We start from the raw sequence: 22927 nt of genomic DNA, 5'->3' as shown, positions 1-22927 counted from the left end.
ATGCATGTAGGGAGAGTGACAAAGGGGAAACTTGTGCTTATAATTACTATTTGTTTCCCAAGATGAATCATGCAAATTTTAAAAGCCAACAAGATTCCTAAGTCCTTTGGTTATACCAAAAGTTCTGCGGGACGGCAGCCATCAGTTAAGAAGACTTAAATGGAAACTTAAAAGGCGAATGTAGACTCAGTCTATCCTGCTGGCCTAAAGTTTTAGAAAAAAATTTTTTATGGAGTATAGGCTAAAGAGGAACAGTTTGCACAGTCTGGACAAAATATAAGTACTCTTACCAATAAATATGTTTCAAAATGACAAGTAAAGCTCTCCCCATTTGGCAGCTCGGAATCCCAGCAAAGTGATGGGCGCAGGCACAATGAGCTATGTACAGAGTGTAAACAGTAGGCCCTTGAGGGAATCATAGGGGCAGGGCCAGGTGAGGGGTGCACAGGGAGGACATGGGCGTGTGGGGAGGGATAGTGGGCCCAGGGTAAATACGACGACAGGTTTGTACATCAGTCGTCTAATACTCCGTCACAACTTTCAGGTGGTTGGTGACAGGTGCACTGGGTTCCTGTGGTCGGCAGTAAGGAGAAATGTGACCACCGAGGCCCCTTGGCCCCACTAACCACTTCCCTGGGGGCGATGAGAAGGCCTCCGTGTTCTTCCTCCCTAGAGGCAGGGACAGGGGCAAGCTGTCTGGCCATTTTAGGACTGGCTGCCCGGCTCAAGGCCAGGCCGACCAGCAGTTTCTCAAACAGGGATTAGGCCAAAATGCTTCATGGTTCTTGCAGCCCTTCCCTTCTAGGAAAAAGAGTTCTGGGCACCTATGTCCAGCAGGGGGCCCCCATGATTGCCCAGTCGTAAAGGGCTCCAACCCCAAGTCCATCCCCAGTTGCTAAGGATGCCACAGAGCCACCTCCTGACCTCTTCCCAAGTCCCCGATCCACACAGGCCTCTCTCCCCACAGCGCCCCCTACCCGGCCCCCAGCACACTCCTCAGCCCAGCTGCTACGTCCTTAAATATCAGTCTCCCGGAGGTTGGTATAGTCGGCTTCCTCATAGCCCTGGCAGGTGGCGCCCTCGGCCACATCCTGGGGAACTCCGAGACACACGGCCTCCACCTCGGCACGCAGGGAGCACGCAGCCTCTGCGCGCTGCGCGCCCCCGGCACGGATCTTATGGGACAAGCTGGAGACCTTGGCGCGCAGCTGGGTCGTGGGTCTCCGGAAGGGCCCGAGCAGCCGCCACTCGCGGAAAGTGCTGGGCAGCTTTCGCCGGCCAGGAATCACGGCCCGCACCTCCGGTGTGCCGGGGGCCGGGGGCGCGGTGAGGGCCAGCGAGGTCCCGGGGGGCGCAGCGCCCGGGCTAGAGGCGCAGTCGGGGTGCGGGCCACTGGTCGAAGCCCGCCAGTGGTGGCCGTAGACGCGCCAGAGGGGACGGCGGCGGCGGCGGCGGTGACACTGGCAGCGCAGGAGGCGGAGGAAGGCGCGCTTGAACTCGCGGCTGGAGCAGGGGTAGATGAGCGGGTTCACGCAGCTGTTGAAGTAGCCAAGCCAGAAGATGACCTTGAACACGCCCTCGGACGGCTTCAGCTGCGGGAACAGGGAGCCTGTGGGAACAGAGACCCACCGGGTTAGTAGCTCCCGCGGGGAGCCCTGAGCACAAAGGGGAGAGCATCCTACCCCAGGAGCCCAGCCCAAGCCTTCCACCATGTGCTCTCAAGGGATCCCCGTTAAGGGTTCCCTCATGTAATTCAGGAGCTCCATGAATTTGGACTGGGGAAAAAAATAGGCATTGTCACATCTATTCACTTCTACCTAACAACAAGCCAGAGCAGAGTTAGGCAAAACCATGTTGCTTTTTTTTCCTTTTTTCTCCATGTTGCTTTTGTAGATCAGAATTGATGCAATATTGACGGTTCCTGCAGATATTTTTCCTATCCCATGCAGTTGTTACAGATGTTGTGAAATATCCTCTGTGTGTTCCACCATATTAGAACTCACCACTAGATCTGTGTAATGCTTTAATACAGAAGCACGTTTCTCACCAAGTCACACATTGCAGGTGAAAATATTTGGACAACTTTTTCAATAAAATCAGTTGCATTTTAATCTTTGGTATTTTGTGTTATGCGGAGAAGGAAGCCATAGGCTTCACCAGATGCCTACGTGGTCCCTAGCACAGAGGAAATAAGAATCCTGGAACTAAATATTGACCAGTGCACACCCCAATCCAGGCACTGTGTGGGGCCCTTAGATATGAGAAGACTTAAACACAGCCCTGGGTTCCTGAGCCAGCAGTGTGAACAAGGTGTCACTGAAATGCAGGTGCTGAAAGTAGTGCTCAGTAGGGAGCCCCAGGCTCAGCGACAGCTTCCAAGCATGGACGGGAGTCAGTGGGATGGGAAGGGCAGAGGCGTGGAGGAGGACAGGTGGGCAACAGCATGCCGAGGGAAAGTCTGCAGGGTAGACTCAGAGCACTATTGGGGAAAGATGGTAGAGAGCCTTAAATACTGCAAGCTTCAGCTCTTGGTGTTGGTATTTGGGAACTATGAGTATTTATAAGGAGGTAAGAGACAGGGCCTAGAAATAAGGCTCAGGAAACACAGCAGTCATTCTCTGCTGGAAAGCAGGACAGTTGGCTTGTCCCACTGTGCTCAGGGGAGGCTTTGGAATGGCTTTGAGGAGCAGGGTCCCAGGCATGGGATCTGAACTGTGCCATGAGGACTCTGCTCCTTAAAACTTCTACCCTGACATTCTCACCTTGCACTGGAAGGAAGCTCTATTTCTACAAAGGAAGACCAACTGCAAAACTGCAATCTATCTTAAAAGTAATCACAGGGGCTGGTGGTGTAGCTCAGGGGTGGAATGCAGGCCTAGCATGCACAAGACCCTGGGTTCTATCACCAGCGCTACAACAATGTTATAATAATGGCAGCAACAATATAATGGTGTCAACTGACCCCTTACCCCTTTTTCTGTGAAAGAAAGACGGGAAACACAGTCCTCAGAAGGGATCATTTCTACATCTAAAAAGTAGCCAGAAACCATAGCTGAGACATGGTGGGCTTGGGGTAGTCAGAGCATTAGTCAAGATGTCTTCAGGAGACCACTTTCCCTGGGAGAGAGAATGTGGGGATCACCAGAGTGAACCTCAGGCTCCTTAAGAACAGCACCCCTCAGTGGCTGCAAAGTCAGGCTGAGTGCTGAAAATAATTTTGTGACTCAGGCTAAAATTCTTTTATATTTAGCCCAGGATGACAAATCCGTGGACTATGCTTTTCAGGGGTGAGTCTGAAGCTGGCCAAAGGGCATTTGGTACCAGCACCATTTTTATTTAGATTAGTGGGCAACAAGGCATTTTATAGTACAGACTAGGTCTTATCATGAACAGTAATATTCTACTTTATGTTCAGCTGACCTGTGCAAAGCCTTCTTGGCCATTACCAGCTGCTGCCTGCTCCAGACCCTTGGAGTTCTGGCTACTGGACCACCTGGCTCTCTCTCCTGCCTGGCCTCCCTGTTCCTTCTCGGCTGCCAGCATGTAGCTTTGCCTGTGCCTCTCCAGACACCATGGTTTGGATACAGTTTGCCCTCCGAAGGTTAGAGTGCTGCAGGCTTTGTTTGCAGTGTGGGGATGTTGAGGCAGTGGGTACATTAGGACAAGGGGTCCAGTAAGAGGCAAGTAGGCAGGAGTCCCACCCTCATGAATGGGTTGATCCTCTCTGGTGGGACTGGTTCTCATGCAGGTTGGTTCTAAAGCAAGGCCACCACACACACTCAGCCAATTCTCTTGCACATAGCCAATTCTCTTCCTGTTTCTCTTCTATTCGTGACGCAGCCAGGGGATCTCATCAGATGCTGGTGCCAAGCTGTTTTGACTTTTCAGTTGCCAGAACTATGAGCCAAATAAGCCTCTTTTCTTTACAAAGCACCTGGCTTCAGCTGTTTTCTTACAGCAATAAAACTTAGACAAAGACAACAAGAAAGTATCAATGGGCTTGTGGGGGGCTCAGAGCCAAAGCCTCTCTCTCTTTACCTGAGCAGCCTCCTTCTTGGCCCCTGTGGACATCCTCATCCCCTCCCCACACTGTCTGCAGTCTTTCTTGCAGCAGAATGCAGCTGACGATAACTCAGCTGTCCTTGGAAAGGAGGCCCTCTTGGGATGCTGTCCCAGATCTTGCCTCTTGATCTAGGGCCCTGGCACCACCCATTTGTCTCTGTGGCACCCCCTCAGAGTATCTCTCTGCAGGCTTATGGTCTTTGTGCTCACAGCCACGTGACCACAGTGATCTCAGGCTGCCCCTAGCCATGACAGGCTCCCCACTCTGGCCTTTGGCCTTTTGAGCACAGTGGTTCTGCGTCCCCTCCCTCCATTCCTGGGAGTGCCAGCTCCAGGGGCACCCCTTCCTGGAAGCCTTCCTTGTATCATCCCCTCTTGATCCAGCACAATTATCCAGTCCTCCATTTACTTCTAAGTGCCAGAATCACTGGAGATAAAAATTGGTTTCTTGCGTATCCTGCTCTTAAATGGTTGGCTCACACTGGGTGCTGGATATATTTATGGATTCTTTTCTTTCTACTGCACCCTGCCTTTCATGCACCCTAATTCCTGTCAGTCCTGAGTCCCTCCTGCTTTGCTCCGCCTCCTTGTTAGTAGCTTGCCTCAAGTCACCATCCTGTCTACCTGCAGGGCCTGTCTCTCCTCTGGGCGCTCCTGCTCGTGTCCCCACAGCACTTTCTCTCCTGAGCAGCTTGGCAGTGGAGTGGGGGTCCCTCAAAGATAAAAGCCCGAGATTCTCTTAAAATGAAATTTTCCCACAGCCAGCTGCAACTTCCTGTCTTCTCTCTTCCCCGTCCACACTCTGACCTCCTGCCAACTCCCTGGATTCCTCCTATCACCTCCCTCCTCTCAGCGTGGCCAGTACTCCCTGCCTTCTCCCTCTCCCCACATCTACATCCCTCTCAACTTAAGCTTGCCTCATCCAGCCAGGTTTACCTGGGAGCAGCTTAGCCACTGCATGAGCACTCGAGGTCCTGACCTCCGCCGGCTCCCTCCTGGCTGCTCTCTCCCCGTCCTGCGCTCAGCTCCCCACTCTGCACTCTGCGTGCCTGGCTGTCACTCCTTCTTCTGCAGAGCAGCCGGCCACCCCTGCTGTCTCTTCTGGGCCACAGGCGCCATCCTTCTTCTTCACTCCCTCCTCCTTTCTCCCACCACCAAGGTTGGCATCCCTGCTGTGTGGAGGTCCTCAGTCCATTATTTACCCTGTCACAGCTGCTGCCTCCCAGGCTGTGATCCTGTTCTCACCTCCTTTTCCAGCCCACACTTGCTGCCCCTGCTCCTTATCTGCACATCTCTGGTCACCCACTGCTTCCCCCTCCCCCCCACAGGTCCCCCAGCCTTCTGACACCGCCCCTGTCCCTTTAGGGTCTGCTTGTCTCGCCTGTGGCTCCCAGGGTACCACTGCTATGGTCATTTCCACTCTTTGTCAGTTGGTTTCCTTTGCTGCCCCATCCTGGCTTAGTATGGGGCTTTCTCTTCACTGCAGGCTCCTGGCAATGCCATCTACATTCACAGTTTTAAAGACTGGCTTCAGAGTGACAATACTCACCTTTCTGTCCCCAGCTCAGACTGCTCTCCTATCGGACTCATCAGTCCAGCTACCTGGCACACACCTCCACGTGGGTGTGTGTCGGTGTCCCACACTCTCCCTGCCTGTGTTCGCTGGGGGACTGGTGATGCATTGCATCAACGGGAAGGTACAAGGATATCAGAGAGGAGAACATGCGAGGTGGAAAAATAAAGCCAGGAAGGAAGACAGGGTGTGTGCGCACGCGCTGTGGCTAGGTATGGCCGTACACATTTTGAAGAAGATGGCCAGGAAAGACCCGGTGAGAATGTGACATTTGAGGAAGGAGCAGAAGAATCAGGGGAGTCTGAAGGAAGAGGATTCCAGGCCCTGGGAACAGGAAGTGTGAAGGCCCCACGGGGCCTGGTAAATCTGCAGAAAAATGATGAGCCTGATGTGGCTACCGGAGAGTCACAGAGCCCACAGAGGACAGCTGAAGTTAGGACTCCACCTCCACTGGGTTCCTGGTGCCCTCCTCCTCTGTGTGGGCCACCATACCTCTCCCCTTGCCTGGATGCTACCACACCCCTCCTCCAGTCTTTTCCGAACCTGACAGCTAGAATGATGTAAAAAAAAAATCCAATTAGGTCACATCACTCCTCTGCTCAAAACCCTCCAACAGCTGTGAGGATGATACACCTGCCCCAGGGGGCAGCGCCTGCCTAAGACAGACTGATGAGGGGACTGGAAGGCCAGGCTCCTTGCCCCTCAGTGGCACAGTTCTGCACTGCCCTCTTTGTGCTCTACAGGTTCTAGGTGGGGTGAAGGAGCCCACCTGGCCTTTGGATTTAGCGCTCCCCACTCCACCCTGCTTCTATCTTCCTCCCAGAGAGCCATCCTCAGTTACTCCTTTATAAAAAGAACCTCCATCTCAAACTGCATCTAGGGATCCTGACCCAAGACACTTGTCCAGTGTGTGGGTATGACTCTGAGCTCTTGAGCTGGGCCTAACCTTGGTTACTACCTCAACTCTTCTGCCCCCTGCTGGGAAAGAGGGGGCATGAGCAGGCCCATTTGTGTTCAGTTCTCCCTATTCATAAGAGGTAGGGTGGGTTGACTGCCTTTTCCATCTATGCGGACAGGTGACAAGGTCACAGGTAGGAAATCACTACACACACACCTCCTGCTGCTTCCCTCTGCTCCTCATCCTTTTCTTTCAAGGACTGCTCCTGTCTTCTTCTGCTTGCTGAGTCGAGGGGGCTATGGTTGGGCTAAATGTCCTTCAGAGATCTTAGAAGCAGTGTCTTGGAGCTGTTTGGAGGTGTTGGAACCTTGAAGAGGTGGGGCTTAATGAGAGGCTTCTGGGCCAATTGGTGACCCCAAATGGGGCAATGGGACCTAGTGCTTTCCTTTCTTCTTCTTTTACTTCCCAGTCTTGGGTTGAATGACTTTGCTCCACTAAGCACGGCTGGCACTGTGAGCTTCCCAAAGCAAGATAGCAAACTCATGGTAGTCGGGAACCTGTCCATCTGTGAGGGTTCCACTCACTCTCTTTGTAAGTTAGTTATTTCAGATATTCACATGGATGTGCAAAGTCTAACTAACATGGGGTGCCTGTGTCAGAGTCTAACTAGTGTCCACAGTGCCAGGCATCTGCTGGCCGGGTCTTTCCTGTATTAGCAAGGTAGCATGTCAGCTTGACCTGTCTGCCACATATCAGTTGGGGAAACTGAGACAGGAGTTGTTTACATTTTGGATTATTATAGGCCTGTCCATTTTCCTATGGAATGGGAATGGTCAGGCCCAGAAGGAGCTGCTGAGTAGGATGAGGCAGGAAGGGACCTGGCTGGAGCTGTGCAAACTGGCCACACCCCCAGGAGGACAGGGGTGGACTGTGACTGACAGCACTGTCTTGGCATCACCAGCAGGAAACTTGATCTTGGCAGATGGTCAGAATTCACAGCCAGCCTCGTTTATAATGTGTACCAGCCCATGAAATCTCAGGCTGTGTTCAGCCTCCCTTTTTCTTCCTCCTCCTCCACCAGGGCTTATTCTATCCATGGTATACCACCTCCTGGATGAAAGATACAGAGGTGTTAAAATACCTCATCCTAGATCCTGAGGTCCTCCGACCAGGTCTGCAAGAGAAGGAATCCAGGCCCAGACTCCCTTACTGTTTCCCATTTCCTCTCTAGCTGCTCATTTGGGATCTGACCTCTTCTCCATGTTAGATTAGCCAAATGGGGAGTGAGCCACATATCCATCTGAGAAAGAGAATCCAGGCACTGGTGAGGGCATAAGGAAAGATCCTGAGGCATCAGGGTACCTGACAAGCTGAAGGGTGCTATGGTTTGTGCCTAGAAGTCCCCCAAAGCCTCATGCAGTCACAGGACTTTTTCAGAGGTGGCTGGATCTAGAGTGTGTGATGTTGGGATTAAGGACGTATGGTTGCTAAATCAGTCCCCTGATTAGTATGGCACTGCCCTAATCCCAGCAGTCTGGATAAGATAAAAAAAAAAGAGCAGAAAGACACTGCTAAGTTCTCTTGTTGCTTTTTCTGTCTTCTGCCACCATGAACTGTTGTCCCTCTGCCATATGCCACCCTGCCTTGGAGCCAGTGGATTATGAACTGAAACCTCTACAAACTGTGAGTTAAATAAATCTTTCTTCTCTTAACTTGCAGGTGTTGTGTATTTTACCTCAGCAATGAGAGAACAGTAACTATGAGAGAGGGACAGGAAATTAGGGTGGCTGGACCAGAGAAGGGGAAGGGGAGGTGGTGGAGGAAAAGGGCAGTTTGAAGTGGCTGTGAGGAAGAGGAGACTGGAAAGGATCCAGCTCTCACATGGACTGTGAAGACACAGAAGCATGGCCAAGAGCTCTGTGGGGCCAGCTGTGCTAAGCCAAAACTCTCAGATTCCTTGCATTGCCAAATTTCCACGGAGAGGGCCTACTGGCGGGCTCCTCATGCTTGAGACTGACAGAAGAGGGCAAGAGTCTTTCTGTGCCCCATAATTGGGCTCGTCAGGGCTGGCAGAGAACTACTGGCCTGGCCACAGAGGCTGCCTGGTGGGGCCCCAAGGTCTCCTTGCCTCCTTCAGGGCCACACTGGGTCCTGTCCATTTCCTTTCTACTCTTTTCCCTTTTCTCCCCCCACCCTCTTCTTTACTTCCTCCTCTTTCTCCTCTGTGTTGTCATTTCTTTGCTGATTGTTCCTGATTTAATCTTATCTAAGCTTTGATTGACCAAGACCATATTTCCACCAAATACCCTTTGTACGCAGCCAAACTGAACCCTGATCCAGGCCTAAGCCTATCCCCTCTGAGGCTGCACTGACAAATGGGTCTTGAGTCTGTGCAGAACAGCAGGTCCCCAAGTAGGGTTTGCAGCCTAGGAGTCCCAGCAGTGAGCGCTGGGCAGTATCTTTCAGGCCCCACACTGGCTCTCAGCACTCAGCATCCTGTTTTCCTGGGTCTCCACCCAAACTGAGGAAAGGCAAGTCCTCCATCACCTCAGGGTGCAGGGGAGCAACCTCATGGGAGCTGGAGACAGGAATCCTGAGGGGTGGACTCCAGGTCTCTTTCGAGTCGGGAGTCCAAGTGATAGCTTGAATTTGACCATAATGGAAATATTTATACCATGGAAATGGGCAGATGCTACAACTCAGCCCAGAGACACTTGTTTGCCAGAAACCACTGTGTACCATGCGCATGAACACTGGACTCAGAACATGGAACCAATGGGAGCAGGTGGAGGTGAGGAACTAAGATGGTCACAGAGGATGACGATGGATCGTGAACCACCTGGTCAAGGGAGGGAGGCAAAGGTGACTCAAGGGACAGGAAAGTGAAGCCTTGGTTGAGGCTGGTGTCAATAAGCACGTATCAGTGGGAGGTAAGGAAGGAGGACAGAAGCAGATGGACTGGGATGGCAGAGATTTGCTGAGGATTCGGGGGCAGGAAGATGAAGGTGGGCATGTGGGCTCAATCATGGCCCTAGGAGGAGGGAAGAAGGGGAAGGTGACTGTAATCTGGAGGCCAAGGTGTCACCGCAGTAGAGGTGAACCTGGGGAAGAAATCTTGTGACTTCAATATGTGATTCTTTAATGATGAGGCAGGGTGACCAACAGTTCATTGAATGTTTGTAACAAACACATAGCAGGAGTTGAGCAGAGGACAAGATCCTCAGGAGAGGCAGGATCTGTACCCAAGCAACAAAACTCACCCTCAGGACCAGTGTCTATTTTTTAACAAAAATTAAAACATTTTCTGCCTCTGTCCACTGGATCAGTGACCAACTCAGTATTAACAAACAACTTAGAGCTCAGATTGTAGTCTCAAAATTGTCATTTTCCACTAGAAGAGACCAAGGCTCAGTAGAGAAATGACTAATTCCAGTTCCAGGGAGACACAGTAAAAGCTGAGCCTGAACTGTCTCATCAGGCCAGAAAGATTCTCCACACTGTACCAAGGGTCTTAGGAGCTAATTTGAATGGGTGCCTGCTGGCCAGACCAAAAGCAGCAATGCCTGTAAGGTGTCAGAACAGCATGGATATTTGAAAATTATGATATTATTGTGGTACTAAAACAATCCTCACTGGCCACCTCCAGAAGATTGCTGGAAATCTGATTCACTTTCTGATAACTAATGAGGAGCACACACATCCATATTTCTTCTCCCCACTAGACACTATTTCAACCAAACAATTAATGCTGAAACATTTTTAAAATTCCAATGAACACATGATAGAATTAGAATAGCATTACTTTAAGCTACAAGGACCAGCCCACGGTAATAGCTTCTAAGTCAGCAGGTAAAAGGCTGATGGATTAGTTTGCAAAGGCTGGATCAGGTTCACAGCACCTGAACCCAGATCAATCCTGACATCACCAAGGAGAATTTTTGTCCAAGCTCCCAAAACTGAGTCTCATCAAACCAGCTTACAGAAAGTACAGGGAACGCAGGGACATGGCAAATGGTACTGTGGGGATGGACACTCTAGACTGTGGGATGCATCTGAGGATAAGCAATTTGGCTTCATCACTGAACAGATTGAAAGAAGAAAAAAAATGTGGAGGTGGGGAAAATTAATAATGTGACGCATAGATCACATGTAATAGATGTACCTATTTTTGCATTCTGATCCAAACAAACCAACCAAACATTTATAAAGCAATTAGCCACCTTTGAATACTAAATTCATATCTAATATTAAATAATTATTTTCATGCATTATAATGAATTATGATTCCTTTTTAAAAGTTCTTATCTTCTAGAAATATATGATGAAAAATGCTCAGATGAAATGATATGGTACTTGGGATTTTCTTCAAAATAAATTGTGCAGGTGGTAAGTGGGTAAGGGGTGGGATGAAGTGTTGGGGAAAAGCTGGATCACAGGTATGTAGTCATTCACTGTGCTGGTCCCTTTATTATGTATCTGTCTGGAACTTTCTGTGATTAAAAACTCCACAAAGAGCCCTCACTCATTGCTTATTCCTAATAATTACTTGAAATGCTAGAAACTACTCAAATTATTTTAGGTCACGTAAATGAATGATCAACCTCAAACCCATCACATTAAGAATGGTCAACTTTTACTAGAAAGAATTTACAATAAATTAAATAAACTAATCACAGGTCAAAGATAGTACTGTGTGATTCCACTTAGATCAAGTAACCAACACAGTCAAATTCATAGACTCAGGGAGCGGAGTGGTGACCCTGTTTCTGCAGTTATTAATGCACGCATGCTTAAAATTTTTATTAAGAGAATAGACCTCACATTATGCAGACAAATAATAAAGTACCATGATATCACCATAAAGTAAAGAAATAGAGAGTTGCGCTTTGCCACCCAGACCACTGGCAGGGCAGGAGGTGAAGAGGTCCTGGCTTCTACTGCTTCCTTCCTCTGTACACATTTACTGAGCATTTACTATATGCTATGTGCCACAAAAGCACAGGAGACATAGTATCAGCCCCTCTGACAGGACACTGGGCTGAGGCACAGTGATAACATTACTGAGAACCTGCCACAAAAAGCATGTCTTTTGCCTTTCCTGCATCTGCAGATGCCTACCCAGGATGAGTGAGTTTGGAGATGGGTCATTCAGCACCTGGCCAACAATCAGACATAACTGTCTAAGCCACTTTCTGCTCCTGACTGTCCAAGTGTGCTTCCCACACTGGATACCAGTCCCACAGCATGACTCAGCCTCTCTCCTGCCTCCATTTACTCTAATTAAGAGAGCTGGGTTGACAGACAGTCAAGTTTGCAAGTGCATACATTTAAGCATACAGCTTGTTAACTTTACATATGCATGTACTAATGTAGTCACTGCCCAGAGCAAGATACAAGACATTCCCAGTCCTACAGAAGGCTCTGGTACTTGTTTCCAATTGATACCACCCACCACTTCCCTCTGCACAGGCAACTACTGTCCTGATATTTATTATCATTGATTTGTTTTACCTATTTTTGAACCTCTTATATATGTGGTACATATATTTTAAATTTCCAGTCTGGGTTATTCTGCCCAGTATAATGGCCATGAGATCCACCCATGTCGTGTGCATCAGTATTTTTTTATTCTTCCTTGTTGTACAGTAATCCAGTTATGACACAGAGTCTATTGCTCTCCCAGGCCTCATTTCTTGAACCTTCTTCTTGCGTACTGTACATTTAGGTCTCCTAAGCCAGGGCACCTTAACCATATGGCTATGCGTCTGTGCCTACGCAGTAAGTTCTCTTGGCCCTCATGCTTTGGGACAGGTGTTGAACACTAATAAGGGCAGTGCATTGTGAGGAACTCACAATGTGGGTGACTCAGTCTTTATGGTCATGCAGGTATCACAAGATGGACCAGCAACACAGAAAGGAGATGAGATGTGGTCTGCAGATGGACAGAAGGGGGTCCTGGGACACTGGCTGGATTGCATAGGGACTTTTGATACCACAGCCTCCACGTACACCTTGCAGTGCATTTGGGAAGGCATGATGGGCTCCAAGACTTTGGTGCTGCCCTGGGTGATGGCATTCAGAGGCCAATGAAGCTTGGTGACCTGCCCCTCAAGAGAAGGGCTATAAGAGCAAGCCTGGGGGACCAGCCAGTGGCCATCAGGAATGACAGGTGGTGAGGCTGGCATGCATGTGTGTATTTAGGTCTCAGGGGACAATACCATCTCTAGGTTTGGATGGGGGACACTCGCCAGGCCGGCCAAAGCCAAACACAGAGAAGTGCTGCTGCCAGGAAGACACCAAGGAGAGACGTGGCCCCTGGAGGCTCCTAAAAGAGCGAGAAGCTCTTCTGCAGAAGGGAGCTTGCCAGGGACAGAGTTCCCTGGTCCCTCCTGTCTCTCTCTCACTTGCAATGAAGGTGACCTGTGTGTCCACACCAAATGACTGGCCTAGACCAGTGGGGAGGGGGTACTTATACATCTTATGCCCCAGGCACAGAGATGTAATCAGGCCCACTTATGGCCAGCCTGCCCTGCTGACACTGCAGCTGCACTGGCCATGCCCTTATCTGGGGTCCTCCAGAAAGGCTCAGCTGTGACTCTGACTACTGCCCCTCTCATACACACACTGCAGGTTTGGGTTGCTCTAGACATCAGGCCACAGGCTGTCTGGAGAGAAGGGACAATTTGCACAGTTTCCTGTGATTTTCCATGGCACCCAGCCCTGCACCAGTTTGCTGACTAAGAGTATGTGCCTGTCCTGGGCAAGGCCACCAGGATTGGTGTCTGCATTCTCTTGTGCCCAGCCTGGAATACCTCTGTGACTGAAAAGGGAGCATTATTTGTAACCACAGATCAATACAAAAGGGGCCATGCAGTCACTATCCAGAGTAGATGGCTCAGCTGGTTATCAGCATTGAAGGCTGAGCAGGGGGTGCCCTCTTATTAGGTAAGGGGACTTCACCTGTCTACTCTCAGCTGTCACCAGCAGCTTCCTTCACTGCCTAGAGTTACAGCGTCAGACACATGACACACAAGGTTCCTGTTCTGTGACCCTCTATCAGTCTCAGGGGAACCCTATGCTCTGAAGTCCTTCCTTATGGGGAAAGTGGGGTAGCCAGAAATGTGTGGGATGATCCCCAGCCCCTGAGGGCCCTCCCATGTTTTGTGTCCCCAGGGGCCACTGCAACTCAGGACACCTCTCTGTCTGATCCATCGCATTTTGGTTTATAGGTGGAAGGTAACTCATGGCCCACTGCACCAATGTCCCTCTGGTGCTCAAGGCCTTTTCTTAAGGCTCTCATTACCCCAGGCTGCTTGCCAGCTGCTGTCTCTGCTGTGGCGAGGGTAGGCACTTCTACAAGGGTTGGTGTGGGGAGCCTCGAGGGTCGTGGCCTTCCTGGGTGCCTTTGAGGCCATGGTCTATGGCCCTTGCAGACACACACTGCTCTTTCTCAATTCCTCCATCTCTGACAGTTACCATATCTGGTGTGACCACTGGGACCTGTGAGGAGTATGGGGCCACCTGTGCCGCTTTCCTGTCTCTCCTGGCTGCCTCTTTCTCTGCCTCCTCTGGTTCAGTCAGAGCAGGTGCCCCCAAAGCTCTGTCTCGAGTCCTCTATTCTCTTCTCCCTCATCCTTTCTGGGAGACTGCACCACGTACTCCTGGAAGGATCCCATCTTTGTCCCCTCTGCCCATCTCCACACCCTCCCTCCTACCACACATGGGCACCTCTTTATCAACTTATGCCAGCCTCTTAGAGGACAGAATTCCCCAAAGGGCTGATTCTCAAAACATTCCCGGTTCCTTCAAAGCCACCCCCTCCCCAGGCCTAGGGATGTCAGGACCTCCTATTCTTTTTCCTTCCCACAAAGCCACTCCTGTTGCTGCAGCAGCCTCCACCCTCCCTCGTGCTGTGCAATGAACTCCAGACAGACTGGAATAGTCTGTTTCCTTACTTGGTCTCTGTCCTGTTTGCTCATTAACGCCAACTCCACTCAATTCAGCTCCCCCAGCATCCCTGAACCCTGTGTGTACATCCTAAGTGTACAGCTTAACTTTGCACATGCATATACCCATGCCATGTCCACGCCATGTGTAAGGGGTATCAGAGGTGTAGGGATTGGAAAAGAGCTATGAGTGCCAAAAAGGAGCAAAATCATGGGAATTTAAGGATAATTTCCTGGAAGAGGGGTCATGTGATCTGGGCCTCAAAAGCAGAAGTAGCCTTTTGCAGTACTGACATTAACAGTGAAAAGTGAGAAAAACCTAACATTCATCAGGAGATTGGATCAACGCACCATGGAACACTCTCAGAGGAACTGCTGTTAGAATGCCCAGCACTATGCAAATAAATCTCAAGGATGTAAGGTTAGGTGAAAAATGCAAACCGAAGGCTGACATACACAGAGGTGCCGCTGGTGTAAATCCGAAGGACGCACAGAGCAATGCTATATTTTGTTATGAACGCAAATGTTTGCAGTAAGAGTATACACAGATACATGGGGGTGATGAATGGCAGATTCGCCCCTGGGAGGCAAATGCAGAGAGGAAAAAGGGAGGAGGGCAGGGAGCTGCAGCTGCATTCGGTTCCGTGAAAGGAGTGAGAGGACCAGATCTGAGGCAAACATGGCAAAATGTTAACATCTGTTCAGGATCAGTGATTATAGGTTCACTGTTAGATTATTGCTTCCTCAGTTGTGCATTATTTTGTACCCAAATTTTAAAATAAGTTAAAGTAAAAAATAGAAAAGGAGGCATCTTTCTATAACAGGCCGAGCACCCCCTGCTGGGGTGGGACCCAGGTGCAGGGCAGGATGAGTGGGCCACAGCTGGGCAAGGCCCGAGCAGGGGTGTGGGGATGGAGCATGGGGAGCTGCAACTCCTGGTGGTGTGGGTGGTGTTAAAGAGAGGGATGCGAACTGCTTCACTGCTCCCCGCTCCAAGCATGCAGCTTTCAGGACGCTCCTCACTCTGCTGCCACAGCAGCCTTTGCTGGGTGATTTCCACATAGGGGATTCACTCATTCCTCACCCTGCGCTGGGTGCCAGTGTAGCTGACCCTCACCGTGTACCAGTCACTTTCACATGTGCAACTCACTGGACCTCCACTCAGCATTATTATCATCAGCACTGTTGGGGGATGAAACAGAGGCACAGAGAAGTGAAGGGTTGTTTTTCAAGATTACACAGCCAGTAAAAAAGAGGCAGAGCTGGGATTTGAACCCAGCCTGACTGGCAGCAGAGCTCCTGACCTTGCAGTCACGTACAAGGTGCTATTGTGGGGGCTACAGACTCAGGGATGACACAGCTGATGGGGCCTGGCCCTGTGGAGACTCAGGGCCAGTGAAGGAGTCAAATGCCAAACGCAGTGAGACACACAGATGTCACTACAACTGATGATCTAGTGAAGAAAGAGAACTGTGTTTTCAAGGAGAGAATAGGGAGAAGGACACAGCTGAGACTGACAGTCTAAGAAGAGGGGACATTTAGGCAGAGACCTAAGGGATGGGGAGTACGCCAAGAAGGGTGGTGGAGCAAGAGTAGGTGGGAGTGGAAAAGCAAGTGAAAAGGCCCAGAGATAGCCAAGAGCTTGACAAGGAACCAGGAGGGGGTGGGAGAGGGAATAGGCACATGCAGTGACCAGGTCCAAAGGCAGAGAGAGGTCCCAGTTCAGGCCTGCAGTGCTAATGTAAATACGCATGGGTCCCATTTTGGTGCAGACAGTAACAGATTTGAAAGCCACCTTTACTGGACCTTTGCTGTGGAGAGTTTGGATTCTGTTCCCAGGGCAGTGGGAAGGCATTGAGAGACTTAGGAGCAGAGTGGCAGATCTAATTCATAATGTATAAAGGTCACCGTGGAGGCAGTGTGGAGTGGCCTGTAGGGAGGAGGTGGGAGGCCATTGTCTCCTCCCTGACTCAGCCTCATGAGGCATCGGGGCCATGGGGAGAGTGATGTAGGGCAAATGTCCCCAGACAGCAGTCCCCTTCTCCTCCTGTGTCTCTCCAGCCCCTGGGTCTTGCTCCAGGGTTTCCAGGAGAGGCCTTAGGGGTGGGAAGAAGTCCCTGAGAACAGCTATCTGCCTCCTGGGACTGCAGGGCAACTTGTGGAGGAATCAGGAAAGGTCTGCACACAATGGACTCAGTAAAGAAGCCACAGACTAATAATCTTGATGTCCACTTAAGAATCTGCCCCTTCTTTCCCTTCCACACCCACAGACTCCTCTTCCAGCCCCTGCGGGAGGAGATTCAGAAGCAAGAATCTGGGCGCCTCTTACAGATACCGGCCTAGGCCCAATTTCCAACCGGATGTGTGCTGGGGTCACCAGGCAGCCCCTGGTGATGTGCGTGGTGCCTGGCCCGGCCTGTGGTTCAGGAATGACCACATATAGGCCCAACTGCTAGTACCTGCTTCTGCAGCGGTTATATGTAGGGAGTCACGGACGCTCCTGACTGCACTAGGAGCAGATGTGAACCTTGGTAGTCAGAGTTGGGAACATAAAACAAGGGTAGGGTTTGTAATGGCGACTCAGAAGAAGAGCTAGCAAAGTTCCTTGTAAAACGAAACCCGAGAGTAAAAAGAGCCTCTCTCTCCTTCTACCAAGTAAGAGACCAGACAAGTTGCTAAATCAACTTCCCCTGTCAGCTGAAGGGTCACCTTCATCTGCCAGGAAGGTGCTGCCACAGGCTGGAGAGGAGGGGCAGGGCCGAGCCCGTGGGGTCACTCACCGAGGGGCAGGACGAAGAAGAAGGGGAACCAGCAGAGCACGAAGACGCCCACGACGATGGCCAGCGTCTTGGCCGCCTTCTTCTCGCGGGAGAACTTAAGCAGGCGCACGGACAGTGAGCTGCGGAAGGTGTGGCCCTTGGTGCTCCTGGTCCCGCCGCGCGTCCCGTCGGTGCCGGTGGCCGCCCCGCGACAGTGGATGCGCAGCACCACCTCCGAGGCTTTGCCCCGCTCGCGTTTGACGCCGGCCTCCAGGCAGCGCGTGGTGCTGCGCGCAACCACGTACACGCGGCAGTACATGACCACGATGACCGCCATGGGAAGGTAGAAGGAGCACACGGAAGAGAACACGGCGTAGCCCGCCTCCTCCGTGATGCCACAGAAGCGCTCGTCCGGGGGCACGGGCTCCTTCCAGCCCAGCAGCGGCCCCACCGACACCACGAGGGCCACAGCCCAGAGCAGTGCCAGGATGGCGGCTGCCTTGCGCTCTGTCATGATGGACGGGTACTTGAGCGAGTGGCGCACGCCCACGTAGCGGTCCACGGAGATGGTGCACAGGCTGAGGATGGAGGCCGTGCAGCACAGCACGTCCACGGCGGCCCACACGTCGCAGAAGGCCCGGCCGAAGGCCCAGAAGCCCAGGACCTCCATGGTGGCCGAAAAGGGCAGCACGGTGGTGCTCAGCAGCAGGTCGGCCACGGCCAGGTTCACGATGAAATAGTTGGTGACCGTCTGCAGGTGGCGGTTGCAGGCCACCGAGAGGATGACAAGCAGGTTGCCTGCCACGGCCGTGAGGATGAAGGCTGCCAAAAAGACGCCCACGCCCACGCCCTGCGCGCTCACCACCAGCCCCCCGACGGCCGCCGTGCCGTTCACCTCGCCGCCCGCGCCCGCGCCCCCCGGCTCCCCAGCCGAGCTCCGGTTGTCCTCGCCGCCGCCCGCGCCCACCACGCCGCTGCTGCCGCCGCCGCCCGCGGCCCCCGGCACCCCGCCCACCGCCGGGCCCTCCGAAGCCGCCGTGCCGCCCGCGCCGCTCCCGCCGCCGCCAGCCCCGGAGCCCCCGGCGCTGCTGTCCGGGCGGGGACCCTCGAAAGTGACGCTCAGGAGGTCTTGGAAAGTCATCTCAACGCGCAGCCGTCGGGGGCCCGGCCGGGGCGCAGGACGAGCGGGGGGTGAGGAGGGGAGCCGCGAGCATAGCTGCGGGGCTCCGGGTCCAGCCCCGCGCGCAGGTCCCGTCGGCGTCCTGTCCAAGTTCCTGGGACGCGGAGCCGGCTGTGGAGCGCGGAGCTGCCAGGCCGGGCGGCTGCCGGGGACTCCGAGGCCGGTCGAGCGCCCAAGAGCCGGGCCCCGGCTGGGGCCGCGCGCCGCTCTGAGAGTGCCCGCGCGAGTGGGCAGAGCGGCGGCTCCGGGACCTGGCGGTGCCGGTAGCGGCCACTGCGGCGCTCCCAACTCGGCGCGGGGGGCGGGACGGAGGAGGGCCGGCGCAGGGAGGGAGGGGGCCCGGAGAAGGGGCCGCGCGCAGGCAGAACGGGGTGCCCGGGTCTGGAGGGGCTCGGCGCTGGTGCGCGCTCCGCCCGCGGCTGCCACCTACGCCTCGCAGCGGGCGCCCGCAACTGCCCTCTGCCCTCGCGGTGCCTTTGCGCCCTCGCCCGCCCCTCTCCTGGGCCTCCTCCCCCTTTGCCCTTAGCTGCGTTCCTCTTCCTCCCGCCCTCTCCAGCCTCGCGGTCACTCGCCGGTTGCCCTTGGGCGCACGGAGCTTAGAAGGCGCGATTCCCAGGTCCTCGGGCTCCCGCTTCGACCGCCAGAGAGCAGCAAGCGCCCGGGTTCTGCGGACTGCGGCCTGGACCGCGCAATGTCGTGGCGAGTCGCCACCAGAGAGTACCTGGGTGCACTGCTGCACCTCCTTTCTTCTCGCAGGCCGCGAACAGGGATCTGGCCTCAGGCGTCCCTGCCCAGAGTGGTGGCATGGAAAGAGCCCTGGAAGCGGTCAAAAGCCGGTGCTTGGCCCAGGCTGGGTATGACAGACCCGGGAACCAGAGGCTATGTGAGTGCAGCCCTCGGGCTCTCCCCACCACACAGTGATCGACATAGTACTAACTTTTGCACTGTTACTTTACTCCATATCAGATGTCGGAATAAATCTTCCTACTGCTACTCCAAAAATGCAGCCTTCTTCGGGGAGGGAGGGCTTAAGTGCTGGAGGGTGGGAAAGGTCACTTGGCAGAATGGCTAAAGCGGGAGGGAGGAGAAAGTCTGGCTCCGAATATCCAGGCTGCATCCTTAGTAGCTGTTTGTGCCTCAGTTCCTCGTCTGTGAAATGAGAAGTCCTGCCAAACTAACGGAGGGAGGGTTACATGGATTAACCCTTCTTAGTACCTGAGTATTTCAGCTGAGGGGGGGGGGTTTGGCAGGCAGGATCTGCACAGGGAAGGTGGGGGAGGGGTGCCACACTGCTGTGAAGCGGTGACACAGGTGGAGAAAAATGAGGACCAGCAGGACTGGCAAGGAGAGCGGTAGAGATGATTCACCGAGCCAACACAGAAGTCCTCACCAGGCTGCTGTCAGGTGCACCGAGCTGGACACTGGGTGGCAGAGGAAGGAGGACAGTGCCACCAAGTAGATGCAGCATGAGGATAACTTGAGTCATACAGGCAGTGAGGATCCATTTGGAGAGGTGTCTGGGAGGAGAGAAGAACTCATGGCTTAGGTGTCCTCTAGGTGTGGATGGCCCAGAGACAGGCAGGATGTCTGAGTGTCCCGAATGAGGGAGGTGGCTGTGAGAAAGCAGAAGACGGGAGATGTATCACCAGAAGAGTAATCTTCTCTCCTGCCTCACTAGCCCAGGAGGCCAAAGCTGTTATAATCACAGCTTAGCATGGCTCTTTCAAGGTCCTCAGGGGCCTTGAAGTCTTCAAGGATCTTTCGTGGATCTTTGGGAACCTAGTATAGCCAGTTGAAATGGGAGCACTGTGGCTTATAAGGATTAACTACAGTGTAGCCCTGGGTTTGGGCGTCCTTTCTGAAGCAAACTGGCAGAGGGCACTGAAAGCAGAGGCCAGGTGCTCCTCACTGGAGAGTGTTCGATGACAGGCCCATTGTCCACGCCTGGCTGCCCTCTCGGTGTGGTGGAGTCACCTAGATTCTGGGTGTGGTCAGTTTTTAAAGAAACCTGGGAATTGGAAAAATAATTAACCCCAAGTCTGGAGCTGGAATTCTAGGGAGCTACTTGGCTGATGTCACATAAAGACTGGTGACTGACTATGTCTAGAGAGGCAGAAGAAGACTGGCTGGAGGTATCTCTGTCAGCAGGGTGAGGAGGAGGTGTAGGATAGGGTTCCTGGAAGCAGATGGGGCAGTGTCACCCCATTTCAGGTTTCTGTAGTCCTCATGTGGTCTGCAAGAGAATTCCAGAAGTTCTCGGGGGGGGGGGGGAAGGAACATGGAATGGCAAGAGTTGTCAGTTTCTTGTGCCAGTTTATCACATGCTTAATCCTGGAGGGACCTGAAGGCAGGGAAGGTGCTAGGGGCAGATCGAGGAGGAGCTGTCTCCTCTGAAGGGAGAGCTCACAGTGCAGGGGCTGGAATAAAGCTCAGTGCCACCCCAGCTATACCAGCCACACCCATATTTTTGCTTGGATGCTTCCTGGGCACCTGAAATTAACCACGACCTAAATTAAACTCACCATTTGGACAGCCACATTCTTAACTTGGTCTACAAAAATGGCACTACTCTTGGGTCAACTGCCACAGCTAAAAACCTAAAATTCTCCTTTGGGTCATCTTCTGCCCCCTAACTAGCTGGTCTCCAACTTCATTAGTTTTTGCCTACTTGACTTTGTGAATCCATCTCTTCTCTTTGTCGTCTCTCCCTAAGGTTAGGTCCTGATCATTCCTTGTTCCAATTTTCATTTCTGACCCAATTATGCCTCTTTACAGTGTGTGGCTATATGAGTCTTCCTAAAGAGGATCATTTTACTCCTTTAAAACTAGTCTATTGATGGCTCACCAATGATTTAAGATCATAGAACTGTTGTTCCTGTGGGGCTGATCTCTTTCCTGTTTCTTCTGTTATTTTTTATTGGGGTGGTGGTGCTCAAAGTGATTAGTTTGGAGATGATGCCAGGAAGCATGAGACTAGGCTGGGTGGGACTCTGTGTTACAAGTGAATAAATATAAGACAGGAGCTTTTGTACCTGCAATGTTTGTCACATGCTATTTGTGTTTGAGGCTCTCAAGCATAATAGACACTGTCCTGAGGTATGTGCCCTCTCTAGATGGCTAGAACCTCCACACGGTCTAGGAACTCAGGCCCTCTGGTGTGTCACAAGTGCATTTCCATGAGGGGTCTGTCATTCCTGTACAATCATCTGCAGGGCTTCCTGGAAGATGAGGTTTCAGGGAGCGTTTATGCTTTTTGGGTCAAGAATTATCTTCCAAATCGGAAGAAGATGGTGGCTTGATAAGTTGCTGAGTGGAGAGCCTCTCTGGGAAAAACAGCTCAGACACTGGAATTTAACAACATGGAGAGGGCTGGATGAAGGGAGAGGGATTCTTGCACGACCAAGGAGGAAACTGAGGAAAAAAGGGAGGAGGAAGGAAAAATGCAGTTGGAGGGCTGGAGCCGGATGTGCTCACTGAGACCAGTCCTGTGCTGCGCTGGGCACGCTGTGGAGTCGGAGGATGCAAAGTCGCGCTGAAGCCCTGGCCACCGATAACTGGAGTTGGTGAGTCCGCGGCCCTTGGCGGGAGGACGCAGTGCAGTGTGGAGTGGAGCCAAGGTGGAGAGCTGCATTAATTCTCGGTGAGTGCTGGAAATTGGGTCCCGCCACGGCAGGTGTGGCCGGCTGGAAGACATCTTGCAATTGGGCAGAACAAGGCCTGAGTCCGGTGCTGCGGTGGCATCAGTTAGCTGCCCCTGGTCCAGAGAGGACTGGTGGGACCTGCTTGGGCTGGGTCACACCCCTGGTCAGGATCCAATAGCCAGGGAGGAAACTGTCCTGAACCTGTGATGTCTGCAAAGCACAGACTAAGTTGCCGAAGGCACTCGCTGGTTGACTGGCTCAGAGAAGTGGCCCTGCATGTACCTCAGATAACAGCAAACTGGAGAAGGCAGCAAAACCCCAGCCAGCACACTTCAGAAAAACCATAAGCAATACAGAGAGGGCCTGAGACCTCCACCACACACCTGTCAGAAAGAAACCAGAAACATGACAAGAGAAAGAAACAAGAAAAAGCCTCCAGGTGCTGATCCAGGGAAAGTAAGTCCAGGACAGGTAAATACAGAAGAGAATCAGAGCAGCAATCATGCGATATTGGTCACAACATCAGCAGACGTAAAGAAATACCTTTGTAACCTCATAGATGAACTTAAAACTGAATTTCTAATCCAAATGAGGCAAGATATAAAAAGATTAATAAAAGAAATGCTAAGCCCCTCTCAAGAAGACACAGATGGAACAATGGAGGAACCCAGAAAAGGAAGAGAAACCTTTGGTGAAGAATATAAACAAAATCTAGGATACATGAAACAAATCCAAAGAGATTACCAGGAAATTAAAAACTCCATTGAAAGCTGGCAAAATGCCTCGACAGAAACTAAAGTTAGCCTTTCAAAACTTGAATATAGATTTGCAATGTGTGATTGTGAAAGAAAAGAAAAAGACCTGTTAA

General features: G+C 52.2%; 1 protein-coding gene across 1 annotated transcript; it reads right to left on the bottom strand.

Moving 5' to 3' along the window:
• Window positions 1-210: 210 nt before the first annotated feature.
• On the bottom strand, window positions 211-18387 carry Adra1d (adrenoceptor alpha 1D). Its single transcript, XM_013159601.2, has 2 exons — window positions 17260-18387; window positions 211-1609 (listed from the first exon to the last, which is right to left on the bottom strand). Exons 1-2 carry the CDS (start codon window positions 18377-18379, stop codon window positions 1017-1019), a joined length of 1713 nt encoding a protein of 570 aa, XP_013015055.2. The 5' UTR covers window positions 18380-18387; the 3' UTR covers window positions 211-1016.
• Window positions 18388-22927: the final 4540 nt, after the last annotated feature.

Source organism: Cavia porcellus, unplaced genomic scaffold (assembly GCF_034190915.1).
Source record: "Cavia porcellus strain 051 isolate PalLab524CR breed Dunkin Hartley unplaced genomic scaffold, mCavPor4.1 scaffold_5, whole genome shotgun sequence".
Classification (NCBI taxonomy): Eukaryota; Metazoa; Chordata; class Mammalia; order Rodentia; family Caviidae; genus Cavia; species Cavia porcellus.
Note: the sequence above shows the minus strand (reverse complement) of the source record. Positions and strands in the feature narration are given on the sequence as shown.